The sequence below is a fragment of the Galeopterus variegatus genome, unplaced genomic scaffold (genome assembly GCF_000696425.1).
Source record: "Galeopterus variegatus unplaced genomic scaffold, G_variegatus-3.0.2 Scaffold1386, whole genome shotgun sequence".
Classification (NCBI taxonomy): domain Eukaryota; kingdom Metazoa; phylum Chordata; class Mammalia; order Dermoptera; family Cynocephalidae; genus Galeopterus; species Galeopterus variegatus.
In genome coordinates, this window is record NW_007727497.1 from 139,241 (window position 1) to 159,103 (window position 19,863).

At 48.6% G+C, this 19,863-nt stretch overlaps 1 protein-coding gene across 1 annotated transcript in view; it reads left to right on the top strand.

The window, feature by feature from the left end:
* The window catches only part of DNAH2 (dynein, axonemal, heavy chain 2), a 104,518-nt gene extending 85,322 nt beyond the window's left edge, over positions 1-19,196 (top strand). The window contains exons 64-86 of the mRNA XM_008576677.1: positions 4,500-4,664; positions 5,191-5,316; positions 5,474-5,622; positions 5,696-5,762; positions 5,900-6,050; positions 6,301-6,449; positions 6,637-6,770; positions 6,940-7,084; positions 7,225-7,424; positions 9,222-9,348; positions 10,811-10,997; positions 11,184-11,332; positions 11,471-11,654; positions 11,881-12,071; positions 16,068-16,259; positions 16,416-16,600; positions 16,855-17,083; positions 17,166-17,317; positions 17,435-17,549; positions 18,030-18,206; positions 18,304-18,378; positions 18,549-18,699; positions 18,829-19,196. Of these exons, the coding sequence (XP_008574899.1) occupies positions 4,500-4,664; positions 5,191-5,316; positions 5,474-5,622; positions 5,696-5,762; positions 5,900-6,050; positions 6,301-6,449; positions 6,637-6,770; positions 6,940-7,084; positions 7,225-7,424; positions 9,222-9,348; positions 10,811-10,997; positions 11,184-11,332; positions 11,471-11,654; positions 11,881-12,071; positions 16,068-16,259; positions 16,416-16,600; positions 16,855-17,083; positions 17,166-17,317; positions 17,435-17,549; positions 18,030-18,206; positions 18,304-18,378; positions 18,549-18,699; positions 18,829-18,983 (3,555 nt within the window). The 3' untranslated portion in view covers positions 18,984-19,196. The remainder of the gene's footprint in view (positions 1-4,499; positions 4,665-5,190; positions 5,317-5,473; positions 5,623-5,695; positions 5,763-5,899; positions 6,051-6,300; positions 6,450-6,636; positions 6,771-6,939; positions 7,085-7,224; positions 7,425-9,221; positions 9,349-10,810; positions 10,998-11,183; positions 11,333-11,470; positions 11,655-11,880; positions 12,072-16,067; positions 16,260-16,415; positions 16,601-16,854; positions 17,084-17,165; positions 17,318-17,434; positions 17,550-18,029; positions 18,207-18,303; positions 18,379-18,548; positions 18,700-18,828) is intronic.
* Positions 19,197-19,863: the final 667 nt, after the last annotated feature.

Consider the following 19,863-nt stretch of genomic DNA (forward strand, 5'->3'; position numbering starts at 1 on the left):
CGGGTTCGGATACCTACATAGGGATGGCTGGTTTGCTCATTTGGAGAGCGTGGTGCTGACAACACTAAGTCAAGGGTTAAGATCCCCTTACCGGTCATCTTAAAAAAAAAACCCACCTGGCCTAATATGAACATCTACACGTCACCTAAGTCAAAACATCTGTCCACACCCATGAAACTAGCCCCACCCAAATCTTTTTAATGGGGTTTTCTCATCTGCAGTTAAACTCTTTTTTTTTTTTTTTTTTTTTTTTTTGCAGTTATACTCTTGAGGGGATCCAAGAACTAACAGCCTTCTATGTCTAGGGTATAAACAGAATAGAAAAAACAAAAGATGTTTGGCCAAAATATCAACTTTAACACCTGTAGAGGTGCGGTTTGGAAAAATGTGGCTGACATCTGTGGGCAAGTGGCCCCACCAGTAGTGCCCCATATTTAGACAGAATTACCTGGACTCAGGCCCTGCTGGGCTGGGCAGGCCTCCCACAGTCTGGAGGGGCCAAGTGGAACTTGTGCTGTCTGTGGTTTGACTCACTCCTCAAAGGAAAATGTCTGATCTCAGCTGAATATTCCCAGTTTATTCTCCCCAGTTTCTCCAATCAGAGCAGTCATGCACTTGCCCTGGAGAAGGCGTGAGCAAAAGGGTGGAGGAAGTCTCCCAAGAAGCAGGGGAGTGACAAGATTAAAAAGTTATAACAAAACGCAATCCCAGAGGGGGAAAAAAAAGCCAGAGGTAATTCAGGTTACAGAGAAGAACTTAAAATGCAAACTTAATCTAATTGGTAATATCAGAAAATGATTAAAGAAGAAATCACATCCACAAAACAAAAATAGATGATAGGGGAAAAAGTCCAAACAGAGAGATAGAAAGATTTCTGGGAAATTTACGGCCGCTCACTGGCTGAGCAAGGAGCGGGAGCAACACCGAGGGTTGCGATCCCGTTGCCGGTCCCGGTCCGGTACGGGCGCGACACTGAGGGTTGCGATCCGTTGCCGGTCACGAAAAAAGACAAAAAGAAAAAAAAAAAAAAAAAAGAAAGATTTCTGGGAAATTTAAAAATTATCACTGGCGAACCACAGAAAAATAAATAAAACTTAAAAAAATGATCAAAGTATGACATTCAATAGAAAAGTGGGGAGATAGAGGTCGGGAATATAATATAAAAAGATGGAAAATATGAGAGACATATGAGACACAATCCAACCCATAAGAATTTCTGAAAGAGAAAACACATAACCGAGGGTAATATAAAAATATTTAATGGGTTGGGCATGTGCATGTCCTCTCAGAAGGTGCCCCTGTCATAAGCTACGAGGCAGGCGCCCTGGTGCATGCTCTCTGGGCATCAGCCCAGGTCACGAATAACGTCAGTACTTCCTGTGACATTCAGCCTTTAGTACCAGCCTGGACGCAAAGCACAGAGGGCTAATTGTGGCTTCTGCATGTAAATGTTATCAACTTTGACAATGTGAAAATGAAAGTACAGCTGAAAAAGTTAGGAAGTGGGCGCAGGGGTGGGGTGAGGCAGAGATCAGGCAGTGCTTTTGTAGTAGATAGAATGAAATGAGGTTTTAACACATTATTTAAAGTGGTAAAGGTAACTAATAGAAGAACTAAAACTATTAGGAGTAGGGAGAAAGGAGTGGTTGTGTGGAGATGTAAGGGAGTTGAACCTTCATCTGTCATAGCACAGAGTCAAAAGAAGTAGCCTAAAATCGATAACACCAGGAAACAGCGTATAGAATATGCTTGTATATGTATAGAATACACTGATATATGTGTAGAACACCTCTGGAAGGAGATTCAAGAAACAGGTAACATTGGCTGCCTCTAGAGAAGGGAACTGGGTGGGGGGGGACAAGGTTGGGAGGAAGACTTTTCATGTCCTCATGCCCTCACACCTTTTGAATTTTTAAGTTACCTCTTCACAAAGTAAACAAAATTAAAGGAAAGAAGAAACAGCAGTGTGAAGATGTGCTTATGCACGTACAAGGATATTTATTGCAGCATTGCTAATAATAGCAGAATTTTGGAAAAACTCAAATACCTGTCCATAGGAGACTCGTTGCATAAATTATGGTTCAATCACACACAAGATTCTTTTGCAGCTGTTCAAAAGAATAAGGCAGCTCAATAAGAACTGAGTTGGAAAAAGTAAAAAAATAGTCAAGTACAGAACAGTGTTATAGCATGTAACTACTTACCTGTATTTAAAAATTTATTCATTCAAAAAATGTTTAGGGCCAGCCTGTCACTCACGTGGGAGAGTGTGGTGCTGATAGCACCAAGTCAAGGGTTAAGATCCCCTTACCGGTCATCTTTAAAAAAAAAAAAAAAAAGTTTGAGTGCTGGGCATTACTGTAGGCCTAAGGATTCATTTGTGAGCAAGTTTCTGCCTTCACGGTGCTTATATTTTCTTTATATATAAACTCTCACATTCTATACACGGAGTACACCAGAAAGCTACACAAGAAACTAGGGTGGCGCCCGGGGCTGGGGTCAAGAGTGGGAGGAAAACTTACCCTTCACTGTAAACATTGTTGTTCCTTTTGAATTTTGATTTGTGTGAATGTATTTGCTACTCAAAAAAGACAAGTAGTAAACACTATTTTCTAAAATATGACAGAAATTTTATTAGGTGTAATAATGGTGTTGTGGTTATATAAGAAAATGTCCTTATTTTTTTTATAGATGCATTATGAAGTATTTAGGGTTGAAATTTCATGAATTTGTATTTTACTTTGACTCTTTGGCAAAAAACAAGTAGATGAAATAAATATAGCCAAATGATAACAACTGTTACATCTAGCTGATGGATGCTTCTAGGTTTAAGATTTTTCATCATTTTTTCTTTAATTAAAAAGGTTGAAACTGCAGAAAATGTAAAACTGCAAAGAGATTACTATATTTAGAAAATAGTGGCATAAGCATGTTGTTCAGAGATATGGAGGGAACCACCAGAAGAAATAGAAAGAGAAGTGGTTAAAAAGTAGTTTGCCTCAGAGGAAGGGGACTAGGTGTGGAAAAGGTGGGCTAGAGGATTGTTGCTTTTCCTATAACCTCTTTTATGTTCTTTAGGTTTTTAACCTCGTGCATTTATTTCTTCTATAAAAATTTTTTAAATGAGGACAACAATGCCACGTGCAAAATAAATAACAAAATACAGAATTATCAAGTGGGCTGGATGCCTCTCCATAAACAAATCTCCACAGGAAGCCAAATTATAATCACAGTGATGCTGATGAGCATAGACTCAATTCAGGGAGGCGGTCACATGACCCTGGTGACAGGCGTCTCAGATGCACTGGCCCCACCAGGCCTAGAGCTGACACACGTGTATGGGGGCCACGGCACCCCTTGCCCGGTGAGCCCCGTCCGATGTTTCCTCTGAGGGGCCCAGCTGACCACGTCCCTTCTGAGTGATACCTTCTTTCTTTAGATATGAGTGCCTTCTAACAGATTGCTACCATGGCTGGACCTATAAGCCATCCCGCCATTTGAAGGTGACATTTTGAATCTCCACTTTGTTTTAAAGAATATTTTTTGGATAGCTGTCTATCATCCCATTTCCGAGTTCTTGGGCCCAGGCAGTGTTTGCTTACTGCATGCCAGACATTGTGCTATAACCCCTGTCTACCCTTCCATATATCCCCCAGACAAGGCTCTGAAAAGTTGAAACTACCCTGGTCCAGGTAGTACTCGGTAAAGTAGAGCTATTTCTACTTTATAGTGGTGGAATTATTCCCAGATTGCAGGCTGCCTCTCCCAGTGCCGGTGGCAGCAGGGAAGGTGCTAACATTTATTGTGTGTACACTGTGTGTAACCCCACCCCCTATTCCTCATGTCCTAGGGACGGGGGATACGGTCTCCACCCAGGCACAGTTACTGTTGGCCAGTCAGGTACACATACGGGATCTTAAACAAGGCTCTATCAGTCCTCTATTGCAGATTTAAATGATATATTCCAACCTCGGTTTCTTCCTCTTTCAAGGTTGCACCCTGGGTGTGGCCTCTGGTGTGGAGAGGCAGTCCTTTTCGTGCTCTACAACCTTCTCTATTGCAGATTTAAATGATATATTCCAACCTCGGTTTCTTCCTCTTTCAAGGCTGCACCCTGGGTGTGGCCTCTGGTGTGGAGAGGCAGTCCTTTTCGTGCTCTACAACCTTCTCTTGCCAACATACCTTGTGTGGTTTGTTGTGCATTGAGAGGTCTCTCTCCTAGTCCAGCCTCGAGTCTCATTACCAAGTAGTTTCTGGGCTCTAGGCAAGGGCAGTGAAAGGAAGGGAAAGAAAACTCATCACACGTTTTATCTCATTTACCCCTCACGACAACCCTAGTCCGTAGGTATTATTCTTATTTTACACATGATGAAACTGAGGCTCAAAGAGAGGAATTTACCCAAGGTCATACAGCTACAAAATGGCAGAGTCATGATTTGAACCAGAACCACCTGGTCTCAAGCCCTGTGTTTGATGTCCTGTCCTCCGATCCCTCCCAGGTGGCAGAGAAACTGGAGATGCTGAAGAAACAGTACGATGAGAAGCTGGCACAGAAGGAGGAGCTTCGCAAGAAGTCTGAAGAGATGGAGCTGAAGCTGGAGCGGGCTGGGATGCTGGTGTCTGGGTTAGCCGGTGAGAAGGCCCGATGGGAAGAGACAGTGCAGGTGAGATCAGTTGTACCACCAGGCTGTGTCCTTCCTCCCTGCCCGCCAGTTCCAAGAGATCTATCCCTTTAGGGTGATGGACAGTCAGGGAAAATTGGGATACCTGGGTGTAGGGAAAACCAAGTACAGGGGGATGGGAGTTATTGATGAGAATAGTGGAAGGAAAGGCTTTTTGTGCCATGAGGGATCTGCTTCAGTGTTTAGGAAGGGCTGGAAAGCACACACAAGGGCTCTTGATATAGCCCCCCTGACCTGATAGAAAACAGACATGGGATATCTTGTCTCCACCCTCAGTGAGCTCCTGGCTTCACAGATGGCTTAGGCTTTATCACCAGAAGGTAAACATTGCTGTTGAGATGGGGAACTCAAAAGTAATTAGAACCAGGTTAGAGTACTCAGAGCATAAAGGTTTAGGAGAGGGAAAGAATCTCTTTGATCTAGATAGTGTCCAGAGGAGAGTGCCTTCAAAAGCATTCCAAGTGTCTCCCAAAGTGCTGGGGACCCAGGAAGGCTTACTGTCCACCAGGGCCTGGAGGAGGACCTGGGCTACCTGGTTGGTGATTGTCTCCTGGCGGCTGCCTTCCTGTCCTACATGGGACCCTTCCTGACCAACTACCGGGATGAGATTGTCAGCCAAATCTGGATCAAGAAGGTGAGATGGAGCTCAGACATGATAAAAGAGCTCTTAGAATGGGCTCTGAGACCAGGGCTGGGGCAGGGCCTCTGGGAATATTAAGACATATGGGGAAGGGGCAGGGGCTGCTGGACTCAGATCTTCAGGCTGAAGTTTGGGGCTTTTCTCTCCCCAGATCCGGGAGCTTCAGGTGCCTTGTTCACCTCGCTTCACCATTGATGACTTCCTGTCCAATCCTACCAAAGTTCGGGACTGGAACATCCAAGGGTTGCCCTCAGATGCCTTCTCCACTGAGAATGGCATCATTGTCACCCGTGGCAACAGGTAAGGACGCTGCTGGGAGTGAGAGGCAGGGTGGGAGCAGCGCCCGTCTTCTGACCAATGCCTCCTCCACCAGGTGGGCACTCATGATCGATCCTCAGGCCCAGGCCCTGAAATGGATTAAGAACATGGAAGGAAACCAGGTATAAGGCTGAGGGGCTGGTTTTGTCCCACAAATAGAATCTCTTTCCAAGCCTTGTCATCCTGAGGTCCTACCCTTGGGCCATTGTCTCCCTCGAGTTGCTCAGTGTTTCTTCCATCTTTTCCCTCTGCTCTCTAGGGTCTAAAGATTATTGACCTGCAGATGAGTGATTACCTTCGAATCCTAGAAAAGGCCATCCAGTTTGGACACCCAGTGCTGCTCCAGAATGTGCAGGAGTATCTGGACCCCTCACTCAACCCTGTGCTCAACAAATCTGTAACTCGAATTGGTCAGGGCCTGGGCTTACTGTGGGGTTGGATTATGGGACAAATCCTAGAGGCCAGCCAAGTAGGACACTAGGGAGGAAAAGGCTCCTGGCTCCTTCTCTGTGTTCTCTACTTACCTGTCCCTGTATTCAGACAGCCCTGAGCTGGGGCCTGTAGGGCAGCTGAGTCACTGTAACTGGCGGCCAGTTGGGGAATGGGTCAGCCCAAACCTGGTCACATGGAGCCTTACCCTTGCCCCTTTTGTGGATGCAGGGGGTCAGCTACTGATGCGCATTGGAGAGAAGGAGGTGGAATACAATACCAGTTTCCGTTTCTATATCACCACCAAGCTCTCCAACCCCCATTACAGCCCAGAGACCTCAGCCAAGACCACCATTGTCAACTTTGCTGTGAAAGAACAGGTGAGTGGGCATCCATGCCCAGACTGAGCTAGAGAGAAGCAGGAAGGGTTGGAGAGTTTGGAGGGATCGAGAAAAAGGCTAAGCTTGTGTTGGGCAGATGGGGATGAGTGTTTTGGGAGGTGTAAAAGGATGGAAAGGATTGAGGTTGCAGGAGTGAGACCCTCACCATGAGTCCTGGCACTCCCAGGGCCTGGAGGCCCAACTGCTGGGCATCGTGGTAAGGAAGGAGCGGCCTGAGCTGGAGGAGCAGAAGGATTCGCTAGTCATCAATATTGCTGCTGGCAAAAGGAAGCTAAAGGAGCTGGAGGATGAGATCCTTCGGTGAGAACTTGCCTCCACCCACCCACCATCCCATTGGGCTACTTCCAACTAGCATCCAACTTGTCCACTTGCAGGCACAACTAGCATCCCTGGGGGCTGGTGAGGGGTCCTTCCCTTCAGCCCAGCACCCCTTACCCATTGACCTGAGTGCTACCTGGCTTCCCCCTAGGCTGCTGAACGAGGCCACAGGCTCCCTGCTAGATGACGTGCAGCTGGTAAACACCCTGCAGACTTCCAAGATAACTGCCACTGAGGTGACTGAGCAGCTAGAGACCAGTGAAACCACAGAGATCAATATCGACTTGGCCCGCGAGGTGAGCCCCCGTGCCCTCCAGTCCCGCCCCGGCCAGCCATCCAGCAGCAGCTCTGGTCATGTTGGCTCAAGGCCCCTTCCTTCCCTGAGCCCCTGCTCGGGGCCAGCCCCTCTATGGCCCTGACACTGCCCCACCCGCAGGCTTACCGCCCATGCGCCCAGCGGGCCTCAGTCCTGTTCTTCGTGCTCAATGACATGGGCTGCATCGACCCCATGTACCAGTTCTCGCTGGACGCCTACATCAGCCTCTTCGTCCTCAGCATTGACAAGAGCCACCGCAGCAATAAGCTGGAGGACCGTATTGACTACCTGAATGACTACCACACCTATGCCGTCTACAGGTCTCATGCCTCCTCCCTGTGCCCCAGGCAGGAGACCGAGTGGCTGGCTCATGCTACTCTTCTGGTGCCTTCTTTCTAAGTACTTTCCCATGCCACCGGGCTCGTCTACTGGTCACCTCTGCATCCTCTTCACCTCTCACGTATGGGCTGATTATTCCCAGTTTTATATCTTTAGCTCTCCCGTGAGCATTGGACTTGTATATACTACTGGCTACCACACCAGCACTTCTCCAACATTAACGTACATATAAAGCACTGGGGATCTTGCTCTGAAATGCAGATTCAGATTCAGCTGGTCTGGAGTGGGGCCTGAGATTCTGCATTTCTAACAAGCTCCCAGGAGATGCTGCTATTGCTGGTCTGTGGATCACATTTTGAGCAGCAAGGTACCTACCTGACTCCTCTGCCCAGATGTCCCACAGACCCCTCAAGTTCAACTTGTTTCAGATCAAACTCACTATTATCTTCCCACTTCCTTCAAGGTCCTCATTCCTGAATGGCCCCCAAGCCCCCCAGCCAGTCGCCCAAGCCAGAAATCGGGAGCTAGCCTTGGCTCTGCCCTCTCAAACCAGTCTCCAGGTTTTGCTCCTGAGTATTTCTACAAGCTATTTCCTCCCCGTCCTCCCAACTCCTATGACTGTACCTTAGTTCAGGACTTCATGATCTTTTTTCTGACTTGCGTAGTGGTTTCCCGGTGGGTCATCCTGCATCTCACTCTGTCCCTCTCAGTCTATCCTCCGGCAGCTGCCAGCACAGCCTTCTCAACACACAGATCTGGCCATGTCACACTCCGGCTTAAACACATTAGTGGCTGTCTCATCCCCAGTGGTCCACAAAGCCCCCTGTGACCAGGCCCTCGCCTGCCTCAGCCTCACCATTCCCCACGCTGCACCAAGCACCTGAGCAACCCCGATGCCCTCCGTGCTGTGTCCTTCTCACGCCACTGCTTTGCTGACGCTGTGAGCGCTCCCTGCAGTTGTGGCCTCTCTGCCTCTCCCGTGTCATTCGGTAACTCCGCTGCCCCTCGGGCAGCTCCTCTCAGAAACATTCCCTGAGTCCCGCAGATGGGGCTGGGCGCCCCTGCCCTGCGTTCCTGACACCACGCTCCCACCTTTCTACAGGACTCATCACGTCCTATCATAAGTGATGGCCTCTGTGTCTGTCTTCCTTACTCTGCCATGACTTCCTCAAGGACAGAGACTGTGGCTTATTCATCTCTGTGTCTTCAGGACCTAGCAGAGTGCCTGGCAAGATAATGAGGGAATCATCAATGTTTTGTTTTTCTAATGGAACTGAATGACTGGTAACTCCGCTGCCCCTCGGGCAGCTCCTCTCAGAAACATTCCCTGAGTCCCGCGGATGGGGCTGGGCGCCCCTGCCCTGCGTTCCTGACACCACGCTCCCACCTTTCTACAGGACTCATCACGTCCTATCATAAGTGATGGCCTCTGTGTCTGTCTTCCTTACTCTGCCATGACTTCCTCAAGGACAGAGACTGTGGCTTATTCATCTCTGTGTCTTCAGGACCTAGCAGAGTGCCTGGCAAGATAATGAGGGAATCATCAATGTTTTGTTTTTCTAATGGAACTGAATGACAGTGAACTCTGGGAAAATCACATCTTCCCTCTAGGCTTCCCTTGGCTGTTTACAGGAGGTTTGAATTAGATGCTGACTAAGGTCCTTCTCCTCTGTAAAGCTCTGTGATTGTGTGACCTTCATTCAGTAAGCACTTGTGTTTTGCATCCCACCCCCACTTCATCCTGCTTCCTCCATCCTCCCTGTCTCCTCGTCTCCCAGGTATACCTGCCGCACCCTTTTTGAGCGCCACAAGCTACTCTTCAGTTTTCATATGTGTGCCAAAATTCTGGAGACTTCTGGCAAGCTCAACATGGATGAGTACAACTTCTTTCTACGTGGGGGCGTGGTGAGTTGGGCAGAAGGCACATCCCAGAATAGGGTGGCTAGGGTTGGGGATGAGGGGAAGTGTGACAAGGACTCCAGACCCAGGGCTCAGGCCCAAGGCTTCAGACAGTGAGTTGGGAAGAACTGTGCCAGGAGCAGGTGCAGGACAAGCTCCCTGGGCTGTGGGGTGACTTGCCATGCCCTATGAGTGGCACTTTTTTACTGCCTGTTGAGCCACTCCTTCCCCAGGCTGAATTCCATGGTCACCAACACAGTCTCTCCCTTGCAGGCCACTCAGCCCCTCTGTCCCTTCCTCTCTCCCCGTGTTACATTTGCCTGGCCAAGCTACCACTCCCTGGCTGGATCCAGCTCCTCTCCCTCTCTGTCGCTGTGTGGCCCATGCAGCTGAACATGGCTGGAGAAAAACACATGCACGCTGACTAGACTCCCATTAAACCCATGATCATGAGCCTCAAGTGGGCCCGTAAAGCTGCTGAACAACTATGCTGCGTTCCCCTGGGCCAGCCGCTCTCCCAGACTCCTGGACAACCGTCTCGTTCCTTCCTCACTTTTCATCGGGATTTTGGCGGTCGCCCTCCAGTGCCCTCCAGCACCCCAAACGCTCAGCACAGCAACCACAGAGGTCCTTTTAAGATGGACATCATTTTGATAGGAGTCCCCATCACTGTTGTCTCCCACTGTCCCACCCCCCCCACTCCATCTGTGCTCCTCAAACACTCTGGCATGGCTCACCCTAGGGTCTTTGCGCTGGCGGTGACTTCTGCTGGAAAACTGTTCCCCCAGGTGTACGCTCGGTTGTCTCCTCCAAACCTCACCTCAGTGCGATGTCCTTGATGTTCTGATTCAGCACTTCAGGCTACCCCCCTGCACTCCCAATCTCCCTTCCCTCCTCACCTTATCCTACTTTTCTATTGCGCTGCCATCTTTAACATACTCGAATATTTACTTATTTGTTATGATTTGGGTTCATAATCTGCCCATGGGTTCATAATGTCACACTGGAAAATAAACTCCTCAAGGGCAGAAATATCTGTCCGTTTTGTTTAGAGATGCGTCCCAAATGCTTAAAACACATGGTCGGTGAACAATAAATATTTATTTAAGGGAATGAATAAGCGAATAAGTGAATGAATGAATAAATGAATGGTTTGTGCTTCTTTGATGGGTAAGGCTACCAGATGAAGTCATCGGGGTTGGAGACATTTTTATCAGGCAACCACCAGAGGGTGCCAGCTTCCCATGTCATGGTAGGGTCTGAGTCCTAGACTCCCACGAATGTCCCCAGTAGAGGTAGATTCCAATCCACCTTGAATTCCTGTATTCATCTTGTCAGTCGGTTTCATGCAAGACCCATCTTGATGGCTTTATCACCCTAAAAAGAAAAAAAAAAGAGAAAGAAAAAGATAACTTTTCTTTCAAGGTGTTCCGAGTCAATTCCTCTCTCCTCTCTCCTTCCCTGCAAGGTCCTGGATCGGGAGGGCCAAATGGACAATCCGTGTACTAGTTGGCTTGCAGATGCTTACTGGGATAACATCACAGAGCTGGACAAACTGACCAACTTCCATGGACTGATGAACTCCTTTGAACAGTATCCTCGTGACTGGCACCTGTGGTACACCAATGCGGCCCCGGAGAAGGCTATGCTGCCAGGTACCCAGGGCTCTGAGCCTCCCCTCTCCCTGCCTTTCCCCTTCCCTCCATTCAGCCCGTGTGTCTGCCTCTCCCAAGCGCCCCTCGGCTGGCACCGGCCAGGAACATTCCCTGCAGGTGCCCCTTTGTTTAGATTCTCTGCTCTTCCAGGTTCACTGTCCTGGAAATTATTTACCTCGTCCCCAGGTGAGTGGGAAAATGCCTGCAATGAAATGCAACGCATGCTGATCGTTCGCTCCCTACGCCAGGACCGGGTGGCATTCTGTGTTACCTCTTTCATCGTCTCCAACCTTGGCTCCCGCTTCGTCGAGCCACCTGTGCTGAACATGAAGTTGGTCAGTGGCTCAGCGTCCTTACCCACATGACCCCTGGGTCCTTCCTGCCTCTCTCGCTCTGTTTCAGTCTCCTCAACCTTTCTCTCCCACTGGGGTTATATGGCCTTCTGCCTGAGGACATCCCTGTGCTTCTGGTAGGTAATGGAGGATTCAACTCCACGATCCCCACTCGTCTTTATCCTCTCCCCGGGCGTGGACCCCACCAGTGCCCTGCTCCAGCTGGCAGAGCACACAGGCATGGCCCAGCACTTCCACACTCTGTCCCTGGGCCAGGGCCAGGCCCCCATCGCTGCTCGACTCCTCCGAGAGGGTGTGACTCAGGGTCAGTGTCCATCCTGTTCTTTCACCTCCATCCTCGGCCCTGGTCCTCCTCCCCGTAACCTCCAACCTCAATCACACTACTGTAGCTGCCACCCCCACTTCTCCAGAAGGTCTCAAGAGTGGCAGATCTGAGCAGTGAACTCCCCCCTGCCCTTCTCCAGGTGGAAAGTGTGGGCACAGGTGGGGCTTAGGGAATGATTCCTATTAACCCTGACATCTCCTTACAGGACATTGGGTGTTTCTGGCAAATTGCCACTTGTCACTGTCTTGGATGCCTAATCTGGACAAGCTGGTGGAGCAGCTGCAGGTGGAGGATCCTCACCCTTCCTTCCGCCTCTGGCTCAGCTCCAGCCCCCACCCAGACTTCCCTATCTCAATCTTGCAGGCCAGCATCAAGATGACCACAGAGCCACCAAAGGTATGAGCAGCTGTAGAGAGTCAGCGTCAACTGTGACATCTGGTCTACCTTTGCTCCTGCTAGCATTAGAGCAAGGTCTTACCCTTTATGACAATATGACTTCGTTTGATTTTACTGTCCTCTTAAAAATTCCATCTCGTTTCTCTCTTCTTTGTGCTAAACTCCTAGAACATAATAGTAATATCTAACATTTCTTGAGTTGTTATTATGTGCTGGGCATTGTTCTAAGTTCTTTACATTTATTAACCCATTTAATACACACACACACACACGCACGCACACACACGCACACACACACCCTGTCAGGTACGTACTATTACAGATAGGAAACTGAAGCATAGAAAGAGTAAATAAGTACTCCAGAGCCAGAATTTGGGTAGTTGGGTCCCCAAATTTATTCTTTTACACTGTGGAAACTTCCTGCCTCCCAACATTTCCTTATACTCTTTTCCTAATATCACAAGTCCTAGACTCCCACCCTCTTTCTCCTTCCTTCCCTTCCAAGTCTATTGAAATTTTTATCTCCAATATTACAAGGTCACCATCAAAGGCAATAATAACGATCCTTTAAAATCTTCTCATGTCACTATACCCTCCCTTACCCCCTGCTGAAACTGTTTTAGTAGCTTTTCATTGCTCTTAGTTGAGATCAGAATCCTTTTGCTCACCCTGTGAAAAGCACAGGGACCAGTATGTCACAGGTACTCAACAAATAGACACTGCTTGCATGCATGCATGCCTTTCATCATTCTTAATCCCTGACCACCTTGGGGCAGCTGACACAGTTGACTGTCCCTTTCGCTGGCCTCCCTGACACCTCACTCCTGTTTCTCCCTCAGTCTTTTGTCACATCATTTATTACTCTGTGTTTCTTTCTCCTCTTCGCCTGTGGTCATATCTCAAGACGTAGTTCTTGGCCTAAGAAGAAGTCCAACACTTCTCATCCTACATTTCATACGCTTATGGAGAAACTGTCCTTTTCGTGATTCCAACTCCAATCCCCATCTCTGGCTCTGGTATCAAACTCAGTTCAAGGTCTGAATTGCCATCTGAATGCAAAGCATTTCTTCCTGGCACATCAGCACCATAAATGCCACAGCCTTAAAACAAGCCATCAGCATCCCCACCATAGATTATTGCCTCATCCCATTTTTGTTAATGGCAACACTATTTTATAAAAAATATGTTCAAAGTTGATATCTATTTACCTTTATTTTTTCTGCCAACAAAAGTATTCTGTGCCCCCTTTTAAAATGTCAAACAGTCCAGAAATCTGTCACCAGTGTAACATAATTTTTTTATTTTGCATTTTTTGAGAACCTTTTTTTGCCTTCTAAAAGAGGTGTGTGCGTTGGTACCTAGAGGGCCCTTTGTTACTTGAGCATCCTGTGATGGAGGATAATAAAAGTGGGAGGCAATGACGAATCTGAGGGGAAACCTAGGAGGAGGGAGAGAGGCATCAGAGAGGATGGCTGTGCAGTAGGGGGGCCCCAAAGTAGGGAGGACCCTCAGTCCTGGCTCAGCCCACAGAGTTTTCTGTGAAATCCTGCTTGCTGGAGATGCAGGTCCTTCCTGCCATCCAGCAAACCTTCAGTGAAAGTAGAAAGTGCAGGGTATGTGGGCTGGCCGGTTAGCTCAGTTGGTTAGAGCACAGCATCATAACACCAAGATCAAGTTCAGGGTATACTTGGTATAACTGGATTTCTTTTGGAAGAAAAAAAAAAAAAAGAACATTAGTATTTTCCTTGAAGTCCTGATGTGCTTCTTCCCAATCTTATCACCTTCCCTCCCCTCTCAGAAGCCACTATTCTTTTTTTTTTTTTTTTTTTTTTTTTTGATCGGTAAGGGGATTGCAACCCTTGGCACGGTGTGGTCCGCACCACGCTCAGCAAGTGAGTGCACTGGCCATCCCTATATAGGATCCGAACCCGTGGCCTTGGCACTACCAGTGCCGCACTCTCCCGAGTGAGCCATGGGGCCTGGCCCTTTTCTGTGCAATTTTAACAAAAAAGTTTGTATCACTAATGCAACCATACTGTATACATGTCTCTGCAACTTACTTTTCTCATTCAGTATTATGTGCTTGACATTCATTCATGCTGTTCATGTTTTGTAGTTCTTCGTATATGCCAGGTCCTAATCCTTTGTCGGTTAGGTTTTTTCTGGTATTGTCTTTTCTCTTTTATGTTATTTTTTGGGGAATAGAAATTTGTAAATTTAGCTATCTTTTTTTCCATAGTTTGTGCTCCTATGTCTTGTTCAAGAAATCCTTTCCTACTCCAAAGTTGTAAAAGTACTCTCCCATATTTGTCTTCCCCCCCAAAAGTTATAATTTGACTCCCACATTTAGGTTTTTAATCATGTGGAATTGATTTTTGTGACTGTGGTATGTAGTAGAGGTTCAATTTTACTTTTTTCCCACATGCATAACCAATTATCCCAGTATCATTGATTGAATAGTCCACAATTACCCTTCTGATTTGTAATTCCTGCTCAGCCTTAAATCATGTTTCCATATATGTATGGGTTTCTGGGCCCTTTATTCTGTTCATTGGTCAAGTTGTCTATCTTGGGGTTAATACTACAGTCTTATTTACCATATAGCTATATAATAATTCTTGACAATCGTTAGGCAAATCCCCTTACCTTAGTATTCTTCAGGCTTTTCTTGGCCTTTTATTCTCCAACACAAATTTTAGAATTAGCTTGTCAAGTTCCACAAAAAAAAAAAAAAAATTCTATTGATCAATTTGGGGAAAATTGACATCTTTAGGCCAATGAACCTCCCAGTCTGTGAGCACAGTATATCTCTCCACTTATTCTTGATCAATGTTTTGTTTTTTGTTTTTGGTGGCTGGCTGGTAGGGGAACCAAAACGTTGACCTTGGTGTTATAACACTGTACTCTAACCAGCTCAGCTAACTGGCCATCCCATTTACTCTTTATGTCAAAAAAGTTTTGTAATTTTCTCCATAAAGATTTGTATATTTTAATTAGATTTATTTCTTGATACTTTAAGTACCTATTTTGATGGTATTATAAATGGCATTTTAAAAATTCACATTTTATTTTTGTTACTGCTATCCACTATCCAATATTCTCACTTCAAGTTTCTCACTACTCTGTCCTGTCCATCACAGACAAGTCTTCTTCAAACACCATTTCAGCATATCACTGTCCTGTTCAAGATAGAGTGGCTCCATGAAGCCTGGGGAATCAGGCCCACATGGCTCAAACTACCATTCTTCTTACTACATTTCCATCTGTACATGGTCCTTCTTGTCCCACCTGAGCACTTGCACTTGACCTCAGCCAGGCTCATCCTCTCACTTATTCTCTCCTTTGTGCCTTTATTCCTTCAATTCCTTCCATCTCCAGGAAACCAAGACCCTCCTCTCAAGTCTAGTCATATCCTTTCCATTTGTAAGATTAATCCAAATCCGAACTTGTTCACGAGGAGTGATAAATCCAACCATGTAGGTTGTTCTTTTGATAATACACTATGGCCTTTTAAATCTACACTGAACCTTTGCTCATAATTCTGTACATTTTTGTTAATTAGTGGTTGCATGTATATGTCTTCTTGTTGTTCATATCTTCTGGCACTCCCAAGTTTAGTTGGCTTACCCACCATTGACAACATCATTGATAAAATCAAAAGTGAGGGGACAAGAAGATAGGGCAGCCACTAGCCCATACAGTGCCTGTGTGTGGATTCGATACAGAAAGGCACCTAGCCTTGTGAATAAGTATGTCTTGGCATGCAGATCAATAGCTACATTTCAGCCTCCACTCAGCCCGCAGTTGATTAGTCCACAGTTACCCTTCTGATCTGTAATTCCTAATTAGCCTCAAATCATGTTTCCATATATGTATGAGTTTCTGGGCCCTTTAATCTGTTCATGTACAATGAACAACCTCCACAACTGTACATGGTAGTGCTAGTGACGGGACTGAGAATGATGCAACTCCACCTGTGTACTTCATTGTCCCCAGGGCTTAAAGGCCAACATGACACGTCTTTACCAACTGATGTCAGAATCACAGTTCTCCCGCTGCTCCAAACCTGCCAAATATAAGAAGCTGCTGTTTGCACTCTGCTTCTTCCATTCTATATTACTTGAACGCAAAAAATTCCTGCAGCTTGGCTGGAACATTATCTATGGCTTCAATGACTCTGACTTTGAGGTTTGTGCTAACCAGGGGTCCCTCATCCTTACATTTCCTGCCCCATGGCTCCCTTATGGGAATATCCACTGACAGAAAGCCTGTGTTAAGGCCCCAGTGGAAGAGTTCCTGCCATGACTGTGTGGGGCTGAGGGCTTGGTTTGGAACTACGCACAGGTTTCAGAGAACTTGCTGAGCCTCTATCTAGATGAGTACGAGGAGACACCCTGGGACGCACTCAAGTACCTCATTGCGGGCGTCAACTATGGTGGACACGTCACAGATGACTGGGACCGGCGCCTGCTCACCACCTACATCAATGACTATTTCTGTGACCAGTCTCTATCAACCCCCTCCTACCGGTGAGGGGGAGCTGGCACTGAGCAGGGCACCAGAGGACACAAACAGACCAGGTGGCAGGATTGCGAGTAGGGGAAGTGTTTGAGGAGAGAATAAGAGATGGAGACAAGACAGAGTTTGAGGAACTGGGGCGGGGGGGGGGCAGGGCAAGAGCAGGGGGTTGGATAAATGGGACGAGCATAGGGACTGAGGTCTTGGCCTGGCATTGAAACCTGAGTCCCCACAACGTGGCGATAATTATGCTGTGGTTCCCCAGGTTGTCAGTACTGGAGACTTATTTCATCCCCAAGGATGGGAGCCTGGCCTCTTATAAGGAATACATCAGCTTATTGCCCAGCATGGACCCCCCTGAGGCCTTTGGCCAGCACCCCAATGCTGATGTGGCCTCCCAGATCACTGAGGCACGAACTCTCTTTGAGACTCTGCTTTCCCTGCAACCTCAGATTACACCCACCAGGGTTGGAGGCCAGAGCCGGGAAGAGAAGGTAACAAACAGACAGACACCTGGGGGAGGGCAAGTGGTGAGGAAGAGAGGGAGGGCTACACTCAGAGCTCCCGCCTCCTCAGGTCCTTGAGTTGGCCACTGATGTGAAGCAGAAGATCCCTGAAATGATTGACTATGAGGGGACCCGAAAATTGCTGGCTCTCGACCCATCTCCTCTCAATGTGGTCCTTCTGCAGGAGATCCAGAGATACAACAAGCTGATGGAGACCATCCTGTAGATGAAGAGGGCTCTGCCAAATGTGGGAGGGGGGAGGGGAAAGGCCTTCACCACCTAGCTAGGATGACTCTCCCAGGCCGGAACATCTCTAACACTCCACCTCATCCTGCCTAGGTTCTCACTGACAGACCTAGAGAAAGGCATCCAGGGCCTCATTGTAATGTCTACAAGCCTGGAAGAGATCTTCAATTGCATCTTTGATGCCCATGTTCCTCCACTCTGGGGAAAGGCAAGATTCCACCACTGTCGACCCTACTCCAACAATGAGCTCTCCTCTCACCCTTGTGCCCCCTGGTCTCCTGGCTCTAGGGAGGCATATAGCAGACTGCAGAGAGCCTGGGCTTCAAAGCTAGATAGGTTCAAGGTTGAAATCTGGCTCTACTATTCACTGACTGGCTTCGCACAACTTATTAATTTATAGACTTACTCAGGGCAAGTTACTAACCTCTCCAAGGATGTTTCAAAGATTCCCAGTACTGTGCATAACACTCCGTAGATGCTTCACTAATGGTACCTTATTGTCATTGTTATTAATGTTATTTTATACTTCATTCCTGGAATTGGCTTTTGAAGAACTTTGCCCAACTGTTGTTGGGAACGGGGCTGATACCATGTAGTCTTCTGATATCTGCTCCAGGTGTTTAAAATAAGGATTTGAATGCATGGCTAAATGAATGAATAAACATGCACTGTCCCCACCCTCCCCCAGGCATATCCCTCACAAAAGCCACTGGCTGCATGGACCCGGGACTTGGCCATGCGTGTGGAACAGTTCGAGTTGTGGGCCAGCCGCGCCCGGCCTCCTGTGATCTTTTGGCTGTCTGGTTTCACCTTTCCCACTGGCTTCCTCACTGCTGTACTGCAGTCTTCAGCTCGCCAGAACAATGTGAGCAATATGCAGCGTGTGAAAGGGGATGGATGCCAGGGACATGTATTTGCTTTCCTCTTTGGGGTCCTCCCTTATTCTGATCTTCAACCCCCAGATTTCAGTGGACAGCCTCTCCTGGGAGTTTATCGTTTCTACTGTGGATGACAGCAACCTAGTGTATCCACCCAAGGTGGGAGCCAGATATGCTTGTGGCCCTGAGCAAAAAGATCTGGTGGAGGAGGGTGCTGGGAGCAAAAGTGGGAAATAAGTGGATGAGAAGGGAGGAAAGAGGTGGCAGGTCTGGTGTGCTGGCAACTGATGATCTAGACTTCCTGCAGACCTCTCCCCATCTCTCCTCAGGATGGTGTCTGGGTTCGGGGCCTGTACCTGGAGGGTGCTGGCTGGGACAGGAAGAACTCCTGCTTGGTGGAGGCAGAGCCCATGCAGCTTGTTTGCCTCATGCCCACGATCCACTTCCGGCCTGCAGAGAGCCGCAAGAAAAGCGCCAAGGGTGAAACAGCTCCCCCAGCGCTGCCTACCCCATCCCTAGTTTGGATCCTAACTCATCCTATGCCTCTGGAAGAGCAGGGCAGGAGAGGTGTGGGGAGAGTCTGACCTCTTTTCCTCTCCTTTCCCCCAGGCATGTACCCCTGCCCCTGCTATTACTATCCCAACCGGGCAGGAAGCTCAGACCGAGCCTCCTTTGTCATCGGCATCGACCTCCGGACTGGCGCCATGCCGTCTGATCATTGGATCAAGAGGGGCGCTGCTCTACTCATGAGCCTGGACAACTGAGGAGGCCTCTTCCTCTTACCAGCTTGACAGAGGGTCGGGGACTGTAGGAGCTAAGGCTGATAATGCACCTCGGACTGAGGCTGGACCTCACCCAGGCTTTGACCTTGGCTGAATTTGGCGTGTGATGGGGCCCTGGAGATACCTAGTTGTTCTAGCCATAAAGGTGGAGTAGTTGTATTGGAATCCAATACAGTAAAACACCCGTAACCACGAGCCCTAAGTCTCTCAGTAGAATGACGGGGGTTTGGGGAGGAAGGAAGCCCGGGCCTGACAGTACGGGAGCTACTGGTGAGCGGCTACGGGAGGGGAAAGGAGCAGCCTTGCGAGGAAAGGAGGCGTGGCCTTGGAAGAACGTGCAGGACGGTGAGGCCTAAAGAGGGTGTGGCTAAATCTGGGGGCAGGACTTGAGCGAGTGGGGCGGAGCTTGCCTTAGAAAGGCGCGTGATCCAAATGGAATAGGGGTTTGTCTGGCAGGGATCGGGGCTGAGTTCGGTACACTGCACCCCGCACCCCCTAGCCCGCACCCGGCATCCTACCCCGCACCAGCGCTGAGGCGAGCGGGACCGGCAGAGGGCGGGGCGGAGCCGGAGAGAGGAACATCAGCGCGAGGAAGGGCGGGACCACGAGGAGGAGGCGGGGCAGGGGAGCGGGGGGTGCGGGTGTTTGTGTTGGAAAATCCAACTGCGCCACTGGGTGGAGCGGCCCCCCCAGCCCCGGCCTGGGAGAGGGGGGGCCGCTCGACCCTCTGGGAGACTTTAGGGAGCCTGAACACCTGGGACCCCCCCCCCCCCCGCCCGGGGCGGGGGGGGCCCCCCCCCCCCCCGCCCGGGGCGGGGGGGGCCCCCCCCCCCCCCGGGGCCGTGGGGTTTTCCCCACAAAC